The sequence below is a fragment of the Vombatus ursinus genome, unplaced genomic scaffold, assembly GCF_900497805.2.
Source record: "Vombatus ursinus unplaced genomic scaffold, bare-nosed wombat genome assembly UNPS02001419.1, whole genome shotgun sequence".
Classification (NCBI taxonomy): domain Eukaryota; kingdom Metazoa; phylum Chordata; class Mammalia; order Diprotodontia; family Vombatidae; genus Vombatus; species Vombatus ursinus.
This window is the reverse complement of record NW_020941197.1, coordinates 30,185,553-30,204,072: the sequence shown is the minus strand read 5'-3', so window position 1 is coordinate 30,204,072 and position 18,520 is coordinate 30,185,553. Positions and strand designations below refer to the sequence as shown.

Genomic DNA, 18,520 nt, shown 5'->3' with positions numbered 1-18,520 from the left:
TCAGCTGTATAGTTTAATGGCAGCAATGATGTGAGCCATAAGGCTATCTTATCTACCAACTATATCAAATATGTGCGGTGGGTGGGTCCAATAATAGCATCCTGTTAGTTCAAGTTGAACACTGGCATGAAATGGTAGATATTGATCTCACAAGTGCCTTCTTATCTACTCTTTATCCACTGTGATTTCAATTTGAAACTCATTTGTACTAAAGTATAAAAGATTGACAGCTACCGAGAATATTTTCCTGTTGCCTTTCATCTGATCAGAAGCTTTAAAGTGAACAAATTATTGCTTATTGGAAATTTCATCAATGAGCAAAACTGAGTGGGAGTGGGCAGAACACTCCTGAAATCCCACCAGGGAAGCAGTTATTTATTTATCTACCCCCAAGGTCAGCACCTTTTATAAAGATAGAACAAAAAGAAATTAGGCCACACTAGAAAAATGAGAAAAATTCAATTCAAACATTTGTGAAGTATTTACCCTGTGCACAATGAAAACTGGCACATTCCCTGCCTTCAAGGAGACTGGCAAGGTAGGTCAGAGCAAGGTTGTATTGGGTCTTAAATGCCAAACCAAGAAATTTGTAAGTGTTTTATCCCAGAGGTGATAAGAGCCCACTGAAGTTTTTTGAGCATGGAAGTGACATACCCATGTATTATTGAAAATTATTTTATCAGATGAATGAAGCACAAACTGTAGGAGAAGAGACTGCAGAGAAACAAATCAGGATGCTATTATGTATCTATAGATACATTGAATTTTTTCCTTGAGAGCTTCCTATTCACATCATTAGAACATTTGGAAGATAGTTCTTATTCTTAAAATTTTAAAAAAATTTTTTAATCAATTCCTTTCATATCTTGGAAATGAGAGAAATTAGCTGCAAATATTTTTTTCTATTAGTTGTTACCTTTCTAATCTTAGCTATACTGAATTTCTATGGGACATTTTTTTAATTTTATGTAATAAAAACTGCACATAATAATGGGCATATAGACTTAAATAGTTAAAGAAGTGTTAATTACTAATGAATAGGCTGAGCCAATATGACAATAACTACCTAAATTAATTTATTTATTCAATGCCATACACATTAAACTACCAAAGGATCACCTTATAGAACTAGAAAAAATAGTAACAAAATTAAACTTAAAGCTGAAAAGGTCAAGAATCTCAAGGAAAATAATAAAGAAACATGGGGAAGAAAGAGACCTAGCTGTACCAGATATCAAACTATGCTACAAAGCAATAATTTTCTTTTTTTTTAAAAAATTATTAATTTTTAGTTTTCAACATTCACTTTTATAAGATTTTAAGTTCTAAATTTCCCCTCTCCCCCTTCCCAATTCAGCATATAATCTGATATAGGCTATACAGGTACAATCATACTAAACACATTTCCCCATTAGTCCTGTTGTGAAAGAAGAATCAGAGCAAAAGGGATAAAACCGTGAAATAGAAAATAAAAGAGAGAGAAAATAGTGTGCTTTGATCTGCATTCAGACTCCTTAATTCTTTCTCTGGATATGGATAGCATTTTCCATCATGAGTCTTTTGGAATTGTCTTAGATTATTGCATTGCTTAGAGGAGCTAGGTCTAATAAAGTTGGTCATCGAACTCTACTGCTTTTATTGTGTACAATGTAATTCTGGTTCTGCCTACTTCACTCCGCGTTAGTTCATGCAAGTCTTTCTAGGTTTTTCTGAAATCAGCCTGCTCATCACTTCTTATGAAACAATAGTATTCCATTACATTCATATAACAAAACTTATTCAGCCATTCCCCAATTGATGGACATCCCCTCAATTTCCAATTCTTTGCCACCACAAAAAGAGCTGTAAAGCAGTGACTCTCAAAAGAAAAATGGCTACTGGTTGAAAAATAGATTGATCAGTACAACAGATTAGGTACATAATATATGGAAGCAAACAAACTTAGCAGACTAGTGTTTGATAAACCCAAAGTCCCCAGCTACTGGCATAAGGAATCACTATCTGATTTAAAAAAACAAAAAAACCAAACCTGCTGCTAGAACTGGATAGCAGAATGGCAGAAATTAGGTTTAGACCAGTATCTCGTACCATGTGCCAAGAAAAGTATCAAAGGCAGAAGTAACCTAGATATAAAAAGTTACATCACAAACAAAATAATGGAACCAGGGAGAAATTACCTTTCAGATCTGTGAATAAGGGATGCATTTGTGACTTCTTTAAAAAAAAAATCATTCTAGGGCAGCTAGGTGGGGCAGTGGATAGAGCACCAGCCCTGAAGTCAGGAGGACCTGAGTTCAAATTCGGCCTCAGACCAAACACTTGACACTTACTAGCTATGTGACACTGGGCAAGTCACTTAAACCCAATTGCCTTAAAAAAAATAAAAATAAAAAAATCATTCTGAATTTAATGGAACATTAAAAAAGAGAACATTACTATGTGCAAGTTAGAACAGAAAAAGAGGATTATATGTGAAATTTTGAATCTCAGTTCATAACTTGCTTTTTAAAAAGTATATAATATGTAAGGATGGGGTTGAATGAGCAAATCTCTCAAATCATTTCACAGTCCTCCACATCCCATCTAAAGTAAGTGAAATGTTCTACCTGGGTACCTGGTTTGGAATTAGTTTTATATTTTATAGATGATCCCTATGGAACCAAGTTTCCTCAGACAATCCCAATATTCTTTCTGTGCCATATCAGTCCTTTTCATCCATTGACTCATCAGGGACATCTACGGGACATTAAGGCCTTTTCATATTTAGTTGAACTGCCTTTGACTGATTTGATGAAATACAAAAACTTCTTCATCAGGTTAAGTGAGGTACCAGGGCATGGCATTTAATTACTTACTTTATGTAGAGATTGATTAACTCAATATACCCCTTACAAATATTCTGTCCTACCTGGCTATGTTTTCCTGCTGAATTTCCTTCTATTCTCTTCTGTGCATTTATAAAAATTCTTTGGTATCCCTCTTTTTCTTTTTCTGACAATACTACTGCTAACTCCATTCTTCCTCCTCAACCTCCTTCCCTATTTAAAAAAAAAAATGAAAAGCACAATCCTTGTAACAGGTAAGCTTAGTCAAAGAAAACAAATTCACACATTGGCCAAGTCCCCCCCAAAAAATGTATCTTTTTGCACCTCAAGTTATTAGCTAAGTAGCATACTTTCTCATCAAGTTTTCTGGAATCATCGTTGGTTATTGCACTGATCAGAGTTCTTAAGTCTTTCAAAGTTGTTTATCTTTATAGTGTTGTTCTTGTTATTACGAAAGTTATTCTTTTGGTTCTGTTTACTTCACTCAGCATCAGTTCCTAAAATCTTCCCAGGTTCTCTGAAACTATTCTTTTCAACATTTCTATTTTGTGGTAATATTCTATTACATGCATATACTACCCAGACTCAAACATAATTAGTTTACCCATTATTCAATTTATAAGCATCCCTTAGTTTCGAGTTCTTTGCTACAACAAAAAGACTGCTAAACACATTTTTTTTTTTAGTATATATGGGTTCTGTCTTTCATTGATTTTGTATATAGGCCTAGTAGTGCTATTGCTACATGTCAATGGTTATGTACAATTTAGTGTCTCTTAGGGTCATAGTTTCTACTTTTCTCCAAAGTGGCTGGACCAATTCACTGGTAAAGGAACAGTGTATTCTTGTGCCTGTTTTCCCACAGCTCTGCCAACAACTGTCATTTTCCCTTTTTTGTCATCTTTGCCAATCTGATAGATGTGAGATGAAACACTGGAGTTGTTTAAATTAGTTTTTATCTAATTATTCATGATTTGGAGCATTTTTATTTTCATATCTTTGTTGGTAGCTCGTATTTCTTTCTTTGAGTAGTAGACTTCTTAAGGTTTCTTCTAACCAGGAGTGACCGGGAGTGTACTGAAGATAGCTCAAACAGGCTTGTTAAATTTTCATTATGAGCATTTACAACCCAGAAATTGGCAATCCACACAAATATGGAATGATTTATGGCATTGTTGATCGTCCTGACTTAAGAAAGTGATGGAGAAAATGTTAATAATGCAAACAAAATTTGAATGTGTATCCCATAAAAAATTTTTTTTCAGAGAGCCCCTGTTAAGCATTTACCAGTTTTGTATGTCTTTTCCATAAAATAACTTTTATGGGGCAGCTAGGTGGTGCAGTGGATAGAGCTCTGGCCTTGGAGTCAGGAAGACCTGAGTTCAAATCTGACCTTAGTCACTTGACACTAGCTGTGTGACCCTGGGCAAGTCACTTAACCCCAATTGCCTCACCAAAAAGAAAAAAAAAAACAACCACCATAACTTTCATCAAGGACTTTTCTCTTTCCTAAGTGTTATTGCTACAGCTTCAGAGGAATTAAGCAGATCCAACACTTCCAAACTGCTGAGTAATTCTTCTTCTTCTTCTATTTTATTTTTTCCAATTACATGTAAAGATAGTTTTCATCATTCATTTTTTATAAGATTTTGAATTCTAAAAATTTCTCCCCCCCCCCTTTGCCTTTCCTAAGACAGCAAGCAATCTAATATAGGTCATACAGGTGTAATCATGTTAAACATTTCCACATTAGTCATGTTGTGAAAGAAAAAACTGAACAAAAGGGGAAAACCATGAAAAATAAAAAAAGTGAAAACAGTATTCTTTGATCTGCATTCCAACTTCACAGCAACCACCCTTCTGCAGGAGGGCTTTCCTTCAGCTGCTAATACCTTCCTATTTCAGACTACTTTCTTCTATATAAGTTGGAATCAAGAAAACTTGAGTTTAAATTCTGTCTCAACCCCTTACTTACATGTGTGATCACACAAGTCACTTACCCCAGCTTCAGTTTTTTTGTTTTGTTTTGTTTTTATCAGTAAAATGGTGATAATAATAGCACCTACCTTACAAGGTTTCCAGAATTTAGTGACATAACTTGTGTAAAGTGCTTTGCAAACCTGAAAATGCTAAATAAACAAGAGCTGTTACTGTTGTTGTTTTATATCTTGTAGGTATCTGTTTCTTCCATTACAATGAAAGGTTGTTGAGGACAAGGACTGTATTGTCCCTTTCTTTGTATCACCACTACTTAGCACAGTGCCTGGCGTATAGTAAGCACTTAATAAATGTTGAGTGACCGGCTACTAAATGCTCATTGACGGTCTGACGGACTGATCCTGCAGGTGCACAGGTATTTCCCTAAGGAAGGAGCTGCAGCTGCCGCTCAGGTTGGGACTGCAAAGGGAGGGAGGGAGGAAAAGTGCGAGAGGCTGGAGATGGCCCCGCCTCACACTGACTGACTCCGAGGAGGAGGAGGAGCCGCAGGAGGAGGAGCAGAAAGGGGATATCTGGCGGGACTTGGGGGCGTGGTCCCAGACGGAGCTGCCCCCTCCTCTCAGCCTCCAGACTTCCCCTCCCGGGCCCTGGCAACATCCGAGGGAGTCGTAGCAGCCTCTGCCTGGTGAGTCGGAGCTCCTGCTCTCTAGGCCGGCTCTCGGGTATAGAGCTAGAGGCGTCGGACGCGGGCGACGGGGTCTGGCCTGGGAACTAGGGGCCGGGGAGGATGCAGATGCCCAAGAGAGCTTGGGGAGAGGGCGGCGCGCGTTGGGCTTTACGCCCCGAGGGTGGGCTGGGGAAGGGGGATGCTGCGGCTGGTTCTAAGCCCAGGTACCCGGAGGCAGACTGGAGGCCCGGGACAGATCAGCTGCTGGCAAGCGGGGCCACGGATGGAGGCAGAGTTTGGAGCCCTTTGGTCCTTGGGGGCGGAGGGCGAGAGCGGAGGCAGGGCGAGGGTGCAGAAAGCGATAACCGAGGGGTGATGGACATTCCTGGGGCGCCATTACACCCCCTCCTCCTCTCCCACCTCCCTCTCAGCTGAGTTTCGTTTTGTTTCTGCGCTGCCAGAGGGGAAGCCAGCTGGTAAAGTGGGAGGGAAGGTAACTAGTCTAAAGCCCTCTCGGATTTCCGTTAGCCCTGGGCCTCTAAGAAGCCTTATAATGTGCTTGTGGACTACTCCGGGAGGAATGAATTGAAGTTACCCCTGCAGCTATGGGCTGGCCTTCTTCAAAGTGTGGAGGAGGCCGGGACTAAGGTGTCCTTTTTAGTATTTTCCCATTGTTATTTAAAAGATCAACCCTCACCCTTCCGCCCCCTGCCAAAAAAGGGGGGTGGGGTTGATTCAAGGCTTCCCAGTCTAAAGAGCGTATCTTTTGAATTGAATTTGAAAGATTGTAGAATTTCAACAGATGGAATTACGAGCTGTGCATTCACAGCTTAGTGTGTGTGTGTGTGCAGAAGCACATAGGCTAGGATTTGAGAAAGCAGAGACTTTTGGGTGAAGGGACGTAGTAGTTGGAGACTATGTGGATTTACTACGAGGTGAGGTTGGAAAGGTAGACCAGCGTTAGAATGTGCTGTGTGTGTTATCGAATATTCTTCCCAATACTTAACATTTCTAGTTTTTAGACCTACTAGACACGTTGGAGACCTCTGAATTATCCTGGTATCTTCCTGAGCACCCTGCAGTATTTTGCACATAATAGAGACTTTATAAATGGTGGTTGAATTATTGAATAGTATGCAGGCCTGTAAGTCCTTGGTCATTTCCACAGGTCAGTGATGGCCTTGAGGCAGACTCTGGACAATTGTGATCTAGGCTGGTGGAACTTGGGGCTGCTCTTGCCGTCCTGGTCCTTATAAGTAGTCCCCACTTTAACTGCCCTATGGTTCAGATCTGACTAGGTATAGTTCAGGGGTGGTTCATTAGTTTCAGCTGTTGATTTGTCAGTTTCCATGTAACATCCCCACGTTGACAGCAGAATTTCACTTTCAATTTCTCTCTTATTCATTTCTTGCTTAAAGGTTTATTGTGCATGTACTAAGTATAAGTTTTTTTTTTGCTAGGTTATAGGGAAGGGAGGAGAGAGGTTGTAGAGAAAAGGGCATGTCTTTAGTGAACTTTAAGAGTAAACTGGGTATCATTTTAAATGATTTCTTCTTTGAGGTGATGGGCACAACTGTAATTGATATCTTTGAGTTCCTCCTCTCCTTCCCCCTCTTCTCTTCCATTGGGTAAAGAGGGTCAATCGCTAGCTAAATTATAGGAAAGGAGACAGTATTAAGAAGGGTACAACCAAAATGATGCAAGGGTTAAGAAAAGGGAGAAATCGCTTTCATTCATTCAACAAGTATTTATTAAGCTCCAACTGTATTCGAGGAACAAGGGATACAAAGGAAAAATGAAGCCTTCTGTTTTCAAGGATCTTATCTTCTTTTGGGGAGGAGTCAATATGTAGGTAAATACGTATCAGTATTTATACTGATCAGTAAATATAAAATATTTGCAAAATTATTCACCATTATTTAATCATTATCACAAATGTCAATAGTAATGTTTTATTAAAAGATGTGGTGGCAATAATCTTGGAGTCAGGAGACATACTAAAATGTGAGCTGCTAAAATAGTTGTGTAATCCTGGGTGGCAACTTCTTTCGTGTCTCTGAACCTCATCTCTGTACTATAGGATGGGAGTAATAATTATTTGGTATTATGTACCTTACAGAATTTTTGTGAGTGAAGTACTCTGTAAACCTTAAAGGGCTATTTTTATAAATATGAGCTATGTGGAGGCACATTGAATAAGTACAATTACCACTTTCAAAGAAACATGTTGGAGTTATTCAAACCAGCATACCTGGAGCTGATTGTTAAAATTTTGAGTGTGAGCATTTCCCCTGGGAAATCAGCAAACTTGACTTATTTTTTTCTTGATTGTCTAGATTTAAGAAAGTGAGGGAGAAAATGTAAGTAACAAAGAAAAACAGTTGGGCAGCTAGGCGGAGCAGTGGATAGAGCACCAGCCCTGGAATCAAGAGGACCTGAGTTCACAATCCAGCGTCTTACACTTGCGAGCGGTGTGACCCTGGGCAAGTCGCTTACCCCCATTGCCTGAAAGAAAGAAAGAAAGAAAGTGTAAAAACACAGATTAAACCTAAGTGTTCTGTGGATATTTCCTCTTGGAGAACTGGTTGTTAAACATTTACCAGCACACACCAAGCTCTGGACCTCAGTTTCCTCACCTGCCAGATGAAGTATTACTCAATGATCCTCTAGGCTCCTTCCAGTTTGAACATGCAATGATTCTACGAGGAATATGGAATATAGGAATAATCAGTACCCAAAGTCTACCAGAAGCCCAGAAAGCTTCCTGACTGAAAATGACTTTAACATTGTAAACTGAGGAATAAGGTGCATTAGAAATGGCACTGTGAAGTTTTTGCAAGAGAATGAGTGGGTAGTTTTTGAGCATTTGAAGGATGAGTCTGGTCTGGGAGTACATTTAGGGCAGGTGACATAAATGTATTCTTGACCTGGCTTTCTACACAGAAAGGCTAAATAGAAAAAGAAATGTCTGTTGCCCAGATTGACATATATTTGAATGGATAACCTGTAGAGTTTATTCCTCTGTACATATTTCTTGAACAAATAGCACAAATGGCTGGCTGTGTGACCCTGGGCAAGTCACTTAACCCCATTGCCTAGCAAAAAAAGAAAAAAAAAGAAAAAAATAGCACAAATGGAATATGAGTTGGGCCCAGAGGAGAAGGAATAATGAAAAAGCACTTATTAGGCACTTAACTATATGTCTGACACTACACTAAGGGATGGGGATACAAAAACAAGCAAACGAGACAGTTCTTGCCTTCAAGAAGTTTACAGTCTAAGAGTGGAATACAACACATATTAGGGATGCCAGAATTGAAGGAAAAGTGGGCCAAGGGTTTGGAGATGGCCTAGGAGATGCCTGCTCATGTGGCATGTGAGGGATGACAGGTGGACAGGCAGGCTAGTACATTGATTGGACCCTTTATGAAGAATTTAGATAAAGACATGGACTGGAGTCTCACTGGGTGGGCTGGTCTAGATGGTTTGGAATCTGCATTATTGGAGGAAGCAGCTTCCTTATCAAAGAGATCACAGATCCATTTGAGAATGAGTGATTTTATCCTAGGCCCTGGGGATCCAAGGAATGTGATGCCCTTAGCACTTCCTACACTGTGGGTCATGACCCCATATGGGGTCACAACTCACAGTATAAGAAGCACTGAAGGGGTCATGAGTGGAAAAAGTTTAAGAAGCCCTGAGAGAATGGAGGTTGTGCGAGTTAACTTTGATACAAGTTTGATTGTGATTAAATGCATGGAAAGGTCAAACAGTAGCTTGAGAGATTCCTGGAGGCAGGGTATCACTTGGAATCGTGGTGATGAAGAAGGAGGGGACACAGGCTGGGCTTTGAAGGAAGAAAAGGATTTTAGTAGGCAGAGATGTGGGAGATTGGCTGTTCCAAGTTTATAAGAGTGTGCCAAATCCTGTGCCCTATCCACCTAGCTGCCCCATAAAAAAAAAGGGAGTGGGGGACAGAGCTTGATGATAATGGAGTCCAAACCAGAGTTGCTAATGTAAAGAGAACAGTTCATTGGAAAGTTCTGAAGGTTTAAAGCTCTCTATATAGGAAGGCTTTGGAAGAGCTTAGGGCTCTACCTCCCAGCCCTGCAATCTGAGGGGAGAGGCTACTAAGAAGGAGGTATTTTGTTTAAAGAACTGAGTCACTCTGTCTGATGATGATGAGATTTCAGGTGGTTAGCTAATCCTGGGTGGGGCATAATGTTCCTTGGGGTCCAAACTTAGCAGAGCTGCTAATGGAAATTTGAGAGTTACCTGGTGACCCTAAAAATCTGTGTGATAGGCAGGAAACAATTTCTCTGGGCCTCAGTTTCCTCATTGGTAAAATTCAGGGATTTGACTCAAGGGGCCAGAAGGACCCTTTTAGCTCTAAATTATAATCCTATGATATTTCTGGCACTGTACAGCCCTCTACTTCCAGGACCCAAAATATGAGCGTAGTACTATTGGTATAATAGTTTGACCAGATTCTGAGTTTTATTACATTTGTGGGTTAGTTTTTGTACCTAACCACCATTGTGTAGGGACATTGTTTTGATGTGAAAGTTCTGCGAGGTTCCAAACAACACAGCAATTTTTGGCAGCTTCACCTCTGACTCAGACTATTGCAACAGCCTTCTGATTGGTTTCCCTGCAGCAATCTCTTGACCAGAAGAGAGGAGACCTTAGAGGCCATTTAGTCTAACCCCCTCATTTATGGATGAGGAAACTAAGGCCCAGAGAGAGTAAGTAACCTGCCCACTGTCATACAAATAATAAGTGGCAGAACCAGAATTTCTTGACTTTCTTGTCTTCATTACAAAAAAAGCGCAAAAAATCCTATTGCATATAATCTTTTCCCTGTGTATCTTTTCTCATATTTATCCTTTTCCTCCATACATTTAATTATAGTGAGGCTGTAGTTTTTTCACTGACTCTATCCCAGTTTTGTAGCACCCATTCAGTCCTTTATTTTGCCACTGGAAAAACTCCACATAGTTTACTTTTCGTATTCATTCTCTGGATTTTGATCTTTCTGTTACGTTGAAATTTTCCACTTGTGTTTCCTATGCATAAAGTCACAAGATTTCAGAGTAGTCAGGGACTTCAGTGACCAAAATCTTAGTCCAACCCATACCCAAAAAAGAATCCTCACTACAAGATAACTGAACAAATGGTCATTGTCTCTTTGCCTGAAGGGACAATTAAGATCCCTAGTGAGAAGGAACCCACTTATTTTTTTACATCATTCTCTTTGTTAAATTTTTCTTGATATTGAGCATAAATTTACTTCTTTGCAGTTTCTGCCTCTTGCTGCTCATTCTGCATGCTTTGGGACGTGTGATGTGTAAATGCCACATGGGACAATAACTGATGGTAATGGGGAATTCATTAACTAATGATAATGAACTTGATTGTCCTCTGAGTGACAGGGAACATACTTTTCTATGATTTACTTGGGCTTCGGAGAAGAGCCTCTTCTTTATTCCACCCCAAATTCTCTTCCTGAGCCAAATATGTAGTCATGTCTGGGGAAAATCATAGACTCACGAGTTGGCTGCCTACGCAGTGACTGTATTTTATTCTGCTTACCTTTAAGAATATCAAAGAAGTTGTTAGGGACTATTGTTCCACTAAAAGAGTTGATTCTATGGAGGATGAGCATAGATCACATAAAAAATAGGTGTAAGGTAACACCTTGGGACATCTAGGTGGCACAGTAGATGGAGTGCCAGGTCTGGAGTCAGGAAGACTCATCTTCCTGAGTTCAAATGTGGCCTCAGACACTTACTAGCTGTGTGACCCTGGGCAAGTCACTTAACCCTATTTGCCTCAGTTCCTCTATCTGTAAAATGAGCTGGAGAAGGAAATGGCAAAATACTCCATTATCTTTGCCAAGAAAATCCCAAATAAGGTCACAAACAGTCAGACATGACTGAAACAACTGAACTGAGCCTTTCAGAATCTCTCCCCTCTTTCCTTTCTCCTATTTATTTATGCCATCCTCTAACTATTCACATATTTCTGCAAAAAAAAAAAAATTTGTCTCCATGGGTCAAAATCAACTTGGTCTCTAAAACTAGTGGTTGGTGAATTGACCTTATTCATTCAACCAGATCTGCTGTGTGTTAGAGTTTCCTTTTTTTTTAAAAGGTTATATATAAGGGAATAGTTTTAAATTGGAAATAATAATAGTTAACATCTATATAATACTTTAAGATTTTCAAGATTATTTTATTCGATTCTCTCCTCACCCAGGTACTGTTATTAAGCTCGTTTTGCAGTTGGAGAAATGGAGGCTCAGAGAGCAAGGGTTGTTCGGGGTCACATAGCTAATGTGTGAGGCAGAATTTGAAGTCATATCTTCCTGACTCTCAGTCCAGAACTATACCACCTAGCACATAAACACCTATTTCGCATATCCTTATATTTCAGTTTGGAATGCCTGTTTGAAATAAAACATCTTTTGTGATTGTTTTCCAGAAATTATTGGAACAGAACCACAGGAAAAGAATTGCCATTGCTGTACCTGTTGACATACAACTTGTGATTGCATTGTGAAGTTTCTTCTAGGTTAACCATTTCCCCCCCTGCCTCATGAGAGGTGGTGAGGGACATCTTATCAGTCTAATAATAAGGCATGGGTATACACTTGACTCTTCAGATTTCCTATAAATTCAGACTGTTGCTGCTCTTTGCATTATGCATGATGGTGATTGGATGGGCCACCTCAAGCTACCTGGTTGCTGCCATCCAAGAGATTCCTAAAGCAAAGATTTTCAACAGGACCGTAATTTGGAGAAAGGAGTTAGCTTCATCTAATACAACTTCCATGACACAATCAACATTGAAAAAATGTCCTCTTTTGTCTCCATACCTGAGTAAGTATTTTTTTTGTTTGTTTGTTTGTTTTTTTGCTTTTTGGTGAGGCAATCGGGGTTAAGTGACTTGCCCAGGGTCACACAGCTAGTAAGTGTCAAGTGTCTGAAGTCATATTTGAACTCAGGTCCTCCTGATTCCAAGGCTAGAGCTCTATCCACTGTATCACCTAGCTGCCCCTCTGAGTAATTATTTTGTGTTTGATTTTAATTTTCTTTGGATGTGATTTCTTTAGTGTAAGAAACTGAGGAAATTTCCTCTACCAAATCACATCTGCAATTTTGAGTCTTAGAGGTTTTCCTGGGAACACTGAGCATGGCTTCTGTAGATTGAGAACCAGAAGGGACCTTGAAGGTCCTGTCTTCCCTTTATCTCCAGCCTCTCTAGAATAATAAAATAGCTGCCATTTATATAGCACTTCAAGGTTTGCAGAGTGCTTCGCATATGTGCTATCATTTGATCTTTAAGGCAACTCTATGAGGTAGATGTTGTTATTATCCCTATTTTGCAGATGAGGACACTGAGGCTGAGGTTAAGTGACTTGCCTGTAGCACACTGCTAGTAAATTTGATCTTCTTGACTCCTCTATCCACTGTACCACCTAGTGGCCAAGACGTGAGCCTTCATGTGCTCCCTGGGTAGAAGATAGGTCATTGCAATTAATTTGGGTTTGGCTGCTTTTTAGGGTTCTTTTTCCTTTGGGTCATACTGTAGTCTTTGTGTATATTGTTCTCCTGGTTCTGCCCTCTTCAGTTAAATCTATTCATTTGTCTCTGTCTCCCTATGTTTCTGTGACATCCTTTTGTTTGTTCTTTCGTATAACCCAATAGTAATCATACTCTATTAAATTCACGACACATGCAGTCTGTTTGTTCAGTTGTTCCTCAATCTTGCATTTTTTGTTTTGTTTTTGCTGACGTAAAAAAGGTCAGCAAGCATTTGTGGAACTTCTACTTTGTGCTCTGCACCTTGGAACCCCTTCCAAATCTCTCGGGTATGTTTTGAGGGCTGTAGAAATAATTTCCTTTGTCTCAACCCAGGTGGCTATTATTGAGTCTTGAAGGTTTTTATATCTTTATTAACGACCATTTAAGTGTGCATAGCTCTGAAAGGTAACACTTTAATGGATATTATACCTTTTTTTTTTTTTTTTTTTGGCAAATAGGGTTAAGTGACTTGCCCAGGGTCACACAGCTAGTAAGTGTCAAGTGTTTGGTCTGAGGCAAGTGTTTGGTCTGAGGCCGGATTTGAACTCAGGTCCTCCTGACTTCAGGCTGGTGCTCTATCCACTGTGCCATGTAGCTGCCCCCGTAAGTCGCTATTATTACTGGAGAAGGAAAGACTATGTTATAGAGAAGCAAAAACAGAATAAATATGGGGTAACTAATCAGGATGGAAAAATCAGACATGAGAGTAGAATAAGGAGAAAGAACTGAAGAAAGGAAAGAATCAGATTAAAAGGGTTTTGGAGAGAAAGTGAAGATAATGGGTTTTAGATAACTTTGATTTTAGGGTAAAAGCAAGATATTTAGACATTTACCAAAGCGGCATCTAGCCAAAGGGGAGTGAGGTCAGGAATGGAGCTGATGGTTTAAGAATCATTTGATAGAGCAGCAGCTAGATGGCGCAGTGGATAATGCTCTGGCCCTAGAGTCAGGAGGACCTGAGTTCAAATGCGGCCTCAGACACTTGACACTTACTAGCTGTGTGACCCTGGGCAATTCACTTAACCCGAATTGCCAAAAAAAAAGAAAAAAAAAGGAATCATGTGATATAGTGACTTAATAAGTGGTTTTATAATGGGCAAGCAGAATTCCAGGGATATATGAGGGGTGGGATAGGAGGAGGTGCTCTGAGTCATATCCATTGGCGTGTGAGGAGGAAGTAGATTAAATAAATTAAGTCAATGAGATAGGAAGAGAATTTTTGTAGTGGAGAGTGAAAAAGATAAGGGTTAGGAAATTTTTATTATTTATGTATTCATTCATTTATTTGTTTTAGGTTGGGAAATTTTTAAGAAGGATATTGAATGCTACAGGGAACTTAAGAGAAGATAAAATAGACTTGGCAAAAACAGATTGGGCACCTGGGAGGAGCAGCCCCTAGGGAATGAACTTTAGGATATCTGTAAAAAAAAAAAAAAGAAAGCAGGAAATTTTAATCTAGTGTATGTGAACTTTTTAAAAAAATAGTTTGATATTTTTAAAAATATCATTGATTTCCTTCATAATCCTGTGTATTTACATTATGCATTTAAAAAATGCATATTATTGTCAGGAGTAAGTCCATAAGCTTTACCAGCCTGTGATAATGGCCTGGAACAAAAAAAAAAAAGTCGAGACCTCCTGAACAGAAAGTTTAGAAGCCTTAGCAAGGACCTAGTAGAAATTAGATGGAATGGAGTTGGTGAATCTATTCCAGGGGTGGGGAACTTGCTGTTTTAAGGCCACATGTGGCCTTGTAGGTCCTTAAGTTCAGCCTTTTGACTGAATCCAGATTTTAAAGAATAAAAAGTTATAATTAATTAATCAGCAACACAAATACTCTTTTGCATCTGGTGTTAATTTTCTAAAAGTGTATTTCTTTCTTATTTGAATATTAGCAGTAATGTTTTCCCTACCTAACTTGTCAGGGTATTATGAGGATTAAATGAGATAATGTATTTCAGAAGCTCTTTGAAAAATCTACAATATTATACAATTTAAAGTAGTAGATTTTTGAAGAACATTGTATCATAATATACCCAAGATGTTATAGTGTAGATAGAGCACTGGACTTGGAATCAGGAAGACTCAGTTCAAGTGCCTCACATACTTAATAGCCATGATATAGATATTGGGCAAGTCACTTAAATTCTCTCAGCCTCAATTTCATTATCTGAAAAAAAGGGATAATAATAGCACCTACCTCAGAATTAGGGTTGTTGTAAGGATCCAAAGAGAAAACATATTTAAAATGCTTTGCAAACCTTAAAGCTCTATATAAATGCTAACTATTATTATTTCAAACATCACTTAAAAACTGATTTGTTTTGAAGCAAATTGGATAGTAGGCTGGACTTCTCTTCCAACTCTAAATATATGCTTTGCTTCATGGATATATAAAATTGCTTTGCTTATTTTACTAATTTGAAATCAGAAACCTCCAGATAAGAATGTGATGTAAAATCATTTGCGTTTTCTTTAAGGTAGCTAAGTTCTTGTGAACACAGTAGAATGATAATGCACCCTAGCAGGTTCTCATATTCCTGGCACCTAAAAAATCCCATGGTATGCCGGGAAAAAAACTCTACTTTTTTTTCTTCTACTTTTTGATTAATCATATTTAGAATTTGAGTCACAGGATCTTGACTTTAGGTCTGGAAGTAACCTTGGAGATCATTCAGTCCAAGTCTACTTTTATAGATGAATGAATGCAAAAGCAGGGGCAGCTAGGTGGTACAGTGGATCAAGTGCCAGGCCTAGAGTCAAGAAGACTCCTCCTACTGAGTTCAAATCTGGCCTCGGACACTTCCTAGATTGTGACCCTTGGCAAGTCACTTAACCCTGCTTGACTCAGTTTCCTCATCTGTAAAATGAGCTGGAGAAGGAAATGGCAAACCACTCCAATATCTTTGCCACAAAAATGGGCAAATGCCCCAAATGGGGCCCCAAAGAGTCAGACGCAACTGAAAAAAAGGACTGAACAGCAGAATGCAAAAGCATTTATTAAGTGCTTGCCATGTGCCAAGAGATGTGTTAAGTACTCGGGTGTAAATGCAAGCATTTTCAAGAAACTTATATTCTGATAAAGAAAACAACCTATATAGGAGAATACTAGCCAGAGAAGAGGGATCATGGGGAATTCATTAACTAATGATAATGAACTTGATTGTCCTCTGAATGACAGGGAACATGCTTTTCTCTGATTTACCTGGTCTTGGGAGAAGAAAGAGCCTCTTCTTTATTCCATCCAAAATTCTGTTCCTGAGCCAAATATGTCGTCATGTCTGGGGGAGAAGCTCTAGCTACATGGTATATTACCACCTTAGACATAATAGGACAAAATGTTCTTTAATAATCCTAGTACTTTAAATTGTATGGTTTTGGACAAGGAAGGCAGAGGGAATGATGGTTGAAGTTGTAAGATTATGATCAGCATGTCCTTTCCAGGAATGGTATGTGCCTTTGATTGCTCTTCTTGGAACTAGAGGTGGGGTGGAAGGTAACATTGGAAAAGGAGTGGGAGAAGGTAATGTAGTATGAGTTGGTACAGAGATGGAGCAGTGTGGTTGGTGGGCTCGGGAGGTAAGGCGAATGCTCTGCAAGGTCTGGCAGCCTCAGTTCTGGGCCCAGATGGAGGCTGCAGAATAGACAGCATACTGTGGAGATGAGAAACCAAGGGCTAGGGAAGTGAAGTGACTTACCTCAAGTGACCCAGATAGCGTGTGACAGAGCTGTGATTTGAAGCTCTGACACCATATTCAGCCCTCCTTTTTCATGGCAATTTGTGTTTGTGGGGAAGCCATTTGATTGTATTTGTGACACATTAAAATAGGTATTTGTGTTGAATACGGGACACATTTAATATATGCCTACTATGTGCTGGTCATTGTATATATATAGACCCCCACAAAAAAGTTTCTGCCCACGCAGTTATCATTTTACTGAGTGAGGGAGGTGAACAATGTAGATGAAATTAGTTAAGTATAGAATGTATATGAAGTATGTGTGAGAGTGGGTTCTGAGCATGAAGTTGGGGAAAACCTCAACAACTAGGGAAAATCAGGAACGACATCTTGTGGGAGTTGGCACTTGAGATGAACTTTTCGGGGAGCAAAGGATTACACGGGGCAGAGGAGAGGAGGGAAGGCAACATAGGCAGAGGGGATGGCCTATGGAAAGGTGTAGATGTAGGTAGTGTATGGGAACAGGGAGTTGACCAGTTTGGCTGAGACTTGAGGGGAGGGGAGGATAGGGTAATGTGAAATTGATCTGGTTAGCTCTGGTCTTCTCATCAGGAATGTCTGAAAGTTTGAAAGGGAGCCACTGAAGTTTCTTGAGCAAGGGATATGACATGGTCATTATCTGATTCATATGTCCCTGTGATTCTGGGAGCAATGAAGTGAAATTGGTAAATAAGAATAGGACCTTGAAAATTCTGCGGGCATGTGAAGACACCTTAGGTCTGTAGAAAGTTTTTTAATAATTATTTTAAAATGAATAAAAGATGGAACAACAGGTTTTCAAAAATATTTTTTTAATTTAAAAAAAAAACTTCTGACACTGGCTTTAGTATGGCTCTCTTTACAACTTACTGGTGTAAGAGAGATTCATTAATTCCCAGAAATAGCCCAATTTATTTGACTGGGAATAAGATAATAAGAGTAATTTTATATAATCTCCTTCTAGGTTGTTTCTAAATTTTGTTTCTCTAAGTGGGCTGTACTAGTGAACCAGATGTTCTTTGAAGTCCATTGGTGTATTTGTTATGGCCTTCAGCTTTCTGTTTCATCCAGATTCAAAAAGTATATCTAGTATTCAGAAAACTAGGTAATTGCACTGAGCAGAAAGTTAGCAAATTGCAATCCAAAAGCTAGTGAGAAGATACTGAGCATTGAGTGAATAGTAGAGTCAGAGTTATTCTCTTTACCAAAGAGTCATTAAGATCCTGGAGTACATGAACTAATTTTCTTGTAATATTTTGATAAATGCATTTCAATATAATTGGTTTCCCTTGTAATTCTATGTATTTTATGTTTTGAAAAACTTAATACTGAGAAGGGATCTATAGGCTTCAGTAAGGAAAGAAGTGCTTACCATGTGCTAGGCACTTTGCTAAGCTGTTTATAAATATTATCTCATTTGGGGTCCATGACACAAAATGAGTTAAGAGCCCCTGCTCTATACCTGGCTAATTTCCCCCATGGTAGAATTGTTGTTACAACCCAGGTAGGTACAAATAAAAAGGGTTAAAGAGATCATCATTCCAAACTTCTTCCCTAGTTAACCCATTTGCTGGACCACATACCCAACATTCTATCTCCCAACCCTGAGGCTGTGCCCCCCCTGCCTGGAAGGTATACCTTCTTCACTTTTGCCTTAGAATCCCTCATTCCTTTTAAAGCTCAGCTCAAAAACCAGGTGAGGTCTTTCCTGATCAACCCTAGCTATTGGTTCCCTCTGCCACCCAAATTAATTTGTCTTTGCTTTGTATATTTTTTTGTACTTGT

The 18,520-nt window shown here is 39.1% G+C and overlaps 1 protein-coding gene across 6 annotated transcripts in view; it reads left to right on the top strand.

The window, feature by feature from the left end:
• The first annotated feature begins 5,371 nt into the window (after window positions 1-5,371).
• B4GALT4 (beta-1,4-galactosyltransferase 4) overlaps window positions 5,372-18,520 on the top strand; it is a 37,693-nt gene continuing 24,544 nt past the window's right edge. For 2 of the 6 annotated variants that reach the window (XR_003569571.1, XM_027867717.1), the window contains exons 1-2: window positions 5,372-5,448; window positions 11,914-12,311. Coding sequence is in view for 1 of the 6 variants with exons in the window: in XM_027867717.1 (XP_027723518.1) it covers window positions 12,071-12,311 (241 nt within the window). In the remaining 5 variants the exon portion in view is untranslated. The other 4 variants (XR_003569572.1, XR_003569573.1, XR_003569574.1 and 1 more) reach the window with 4 other exon arrangements.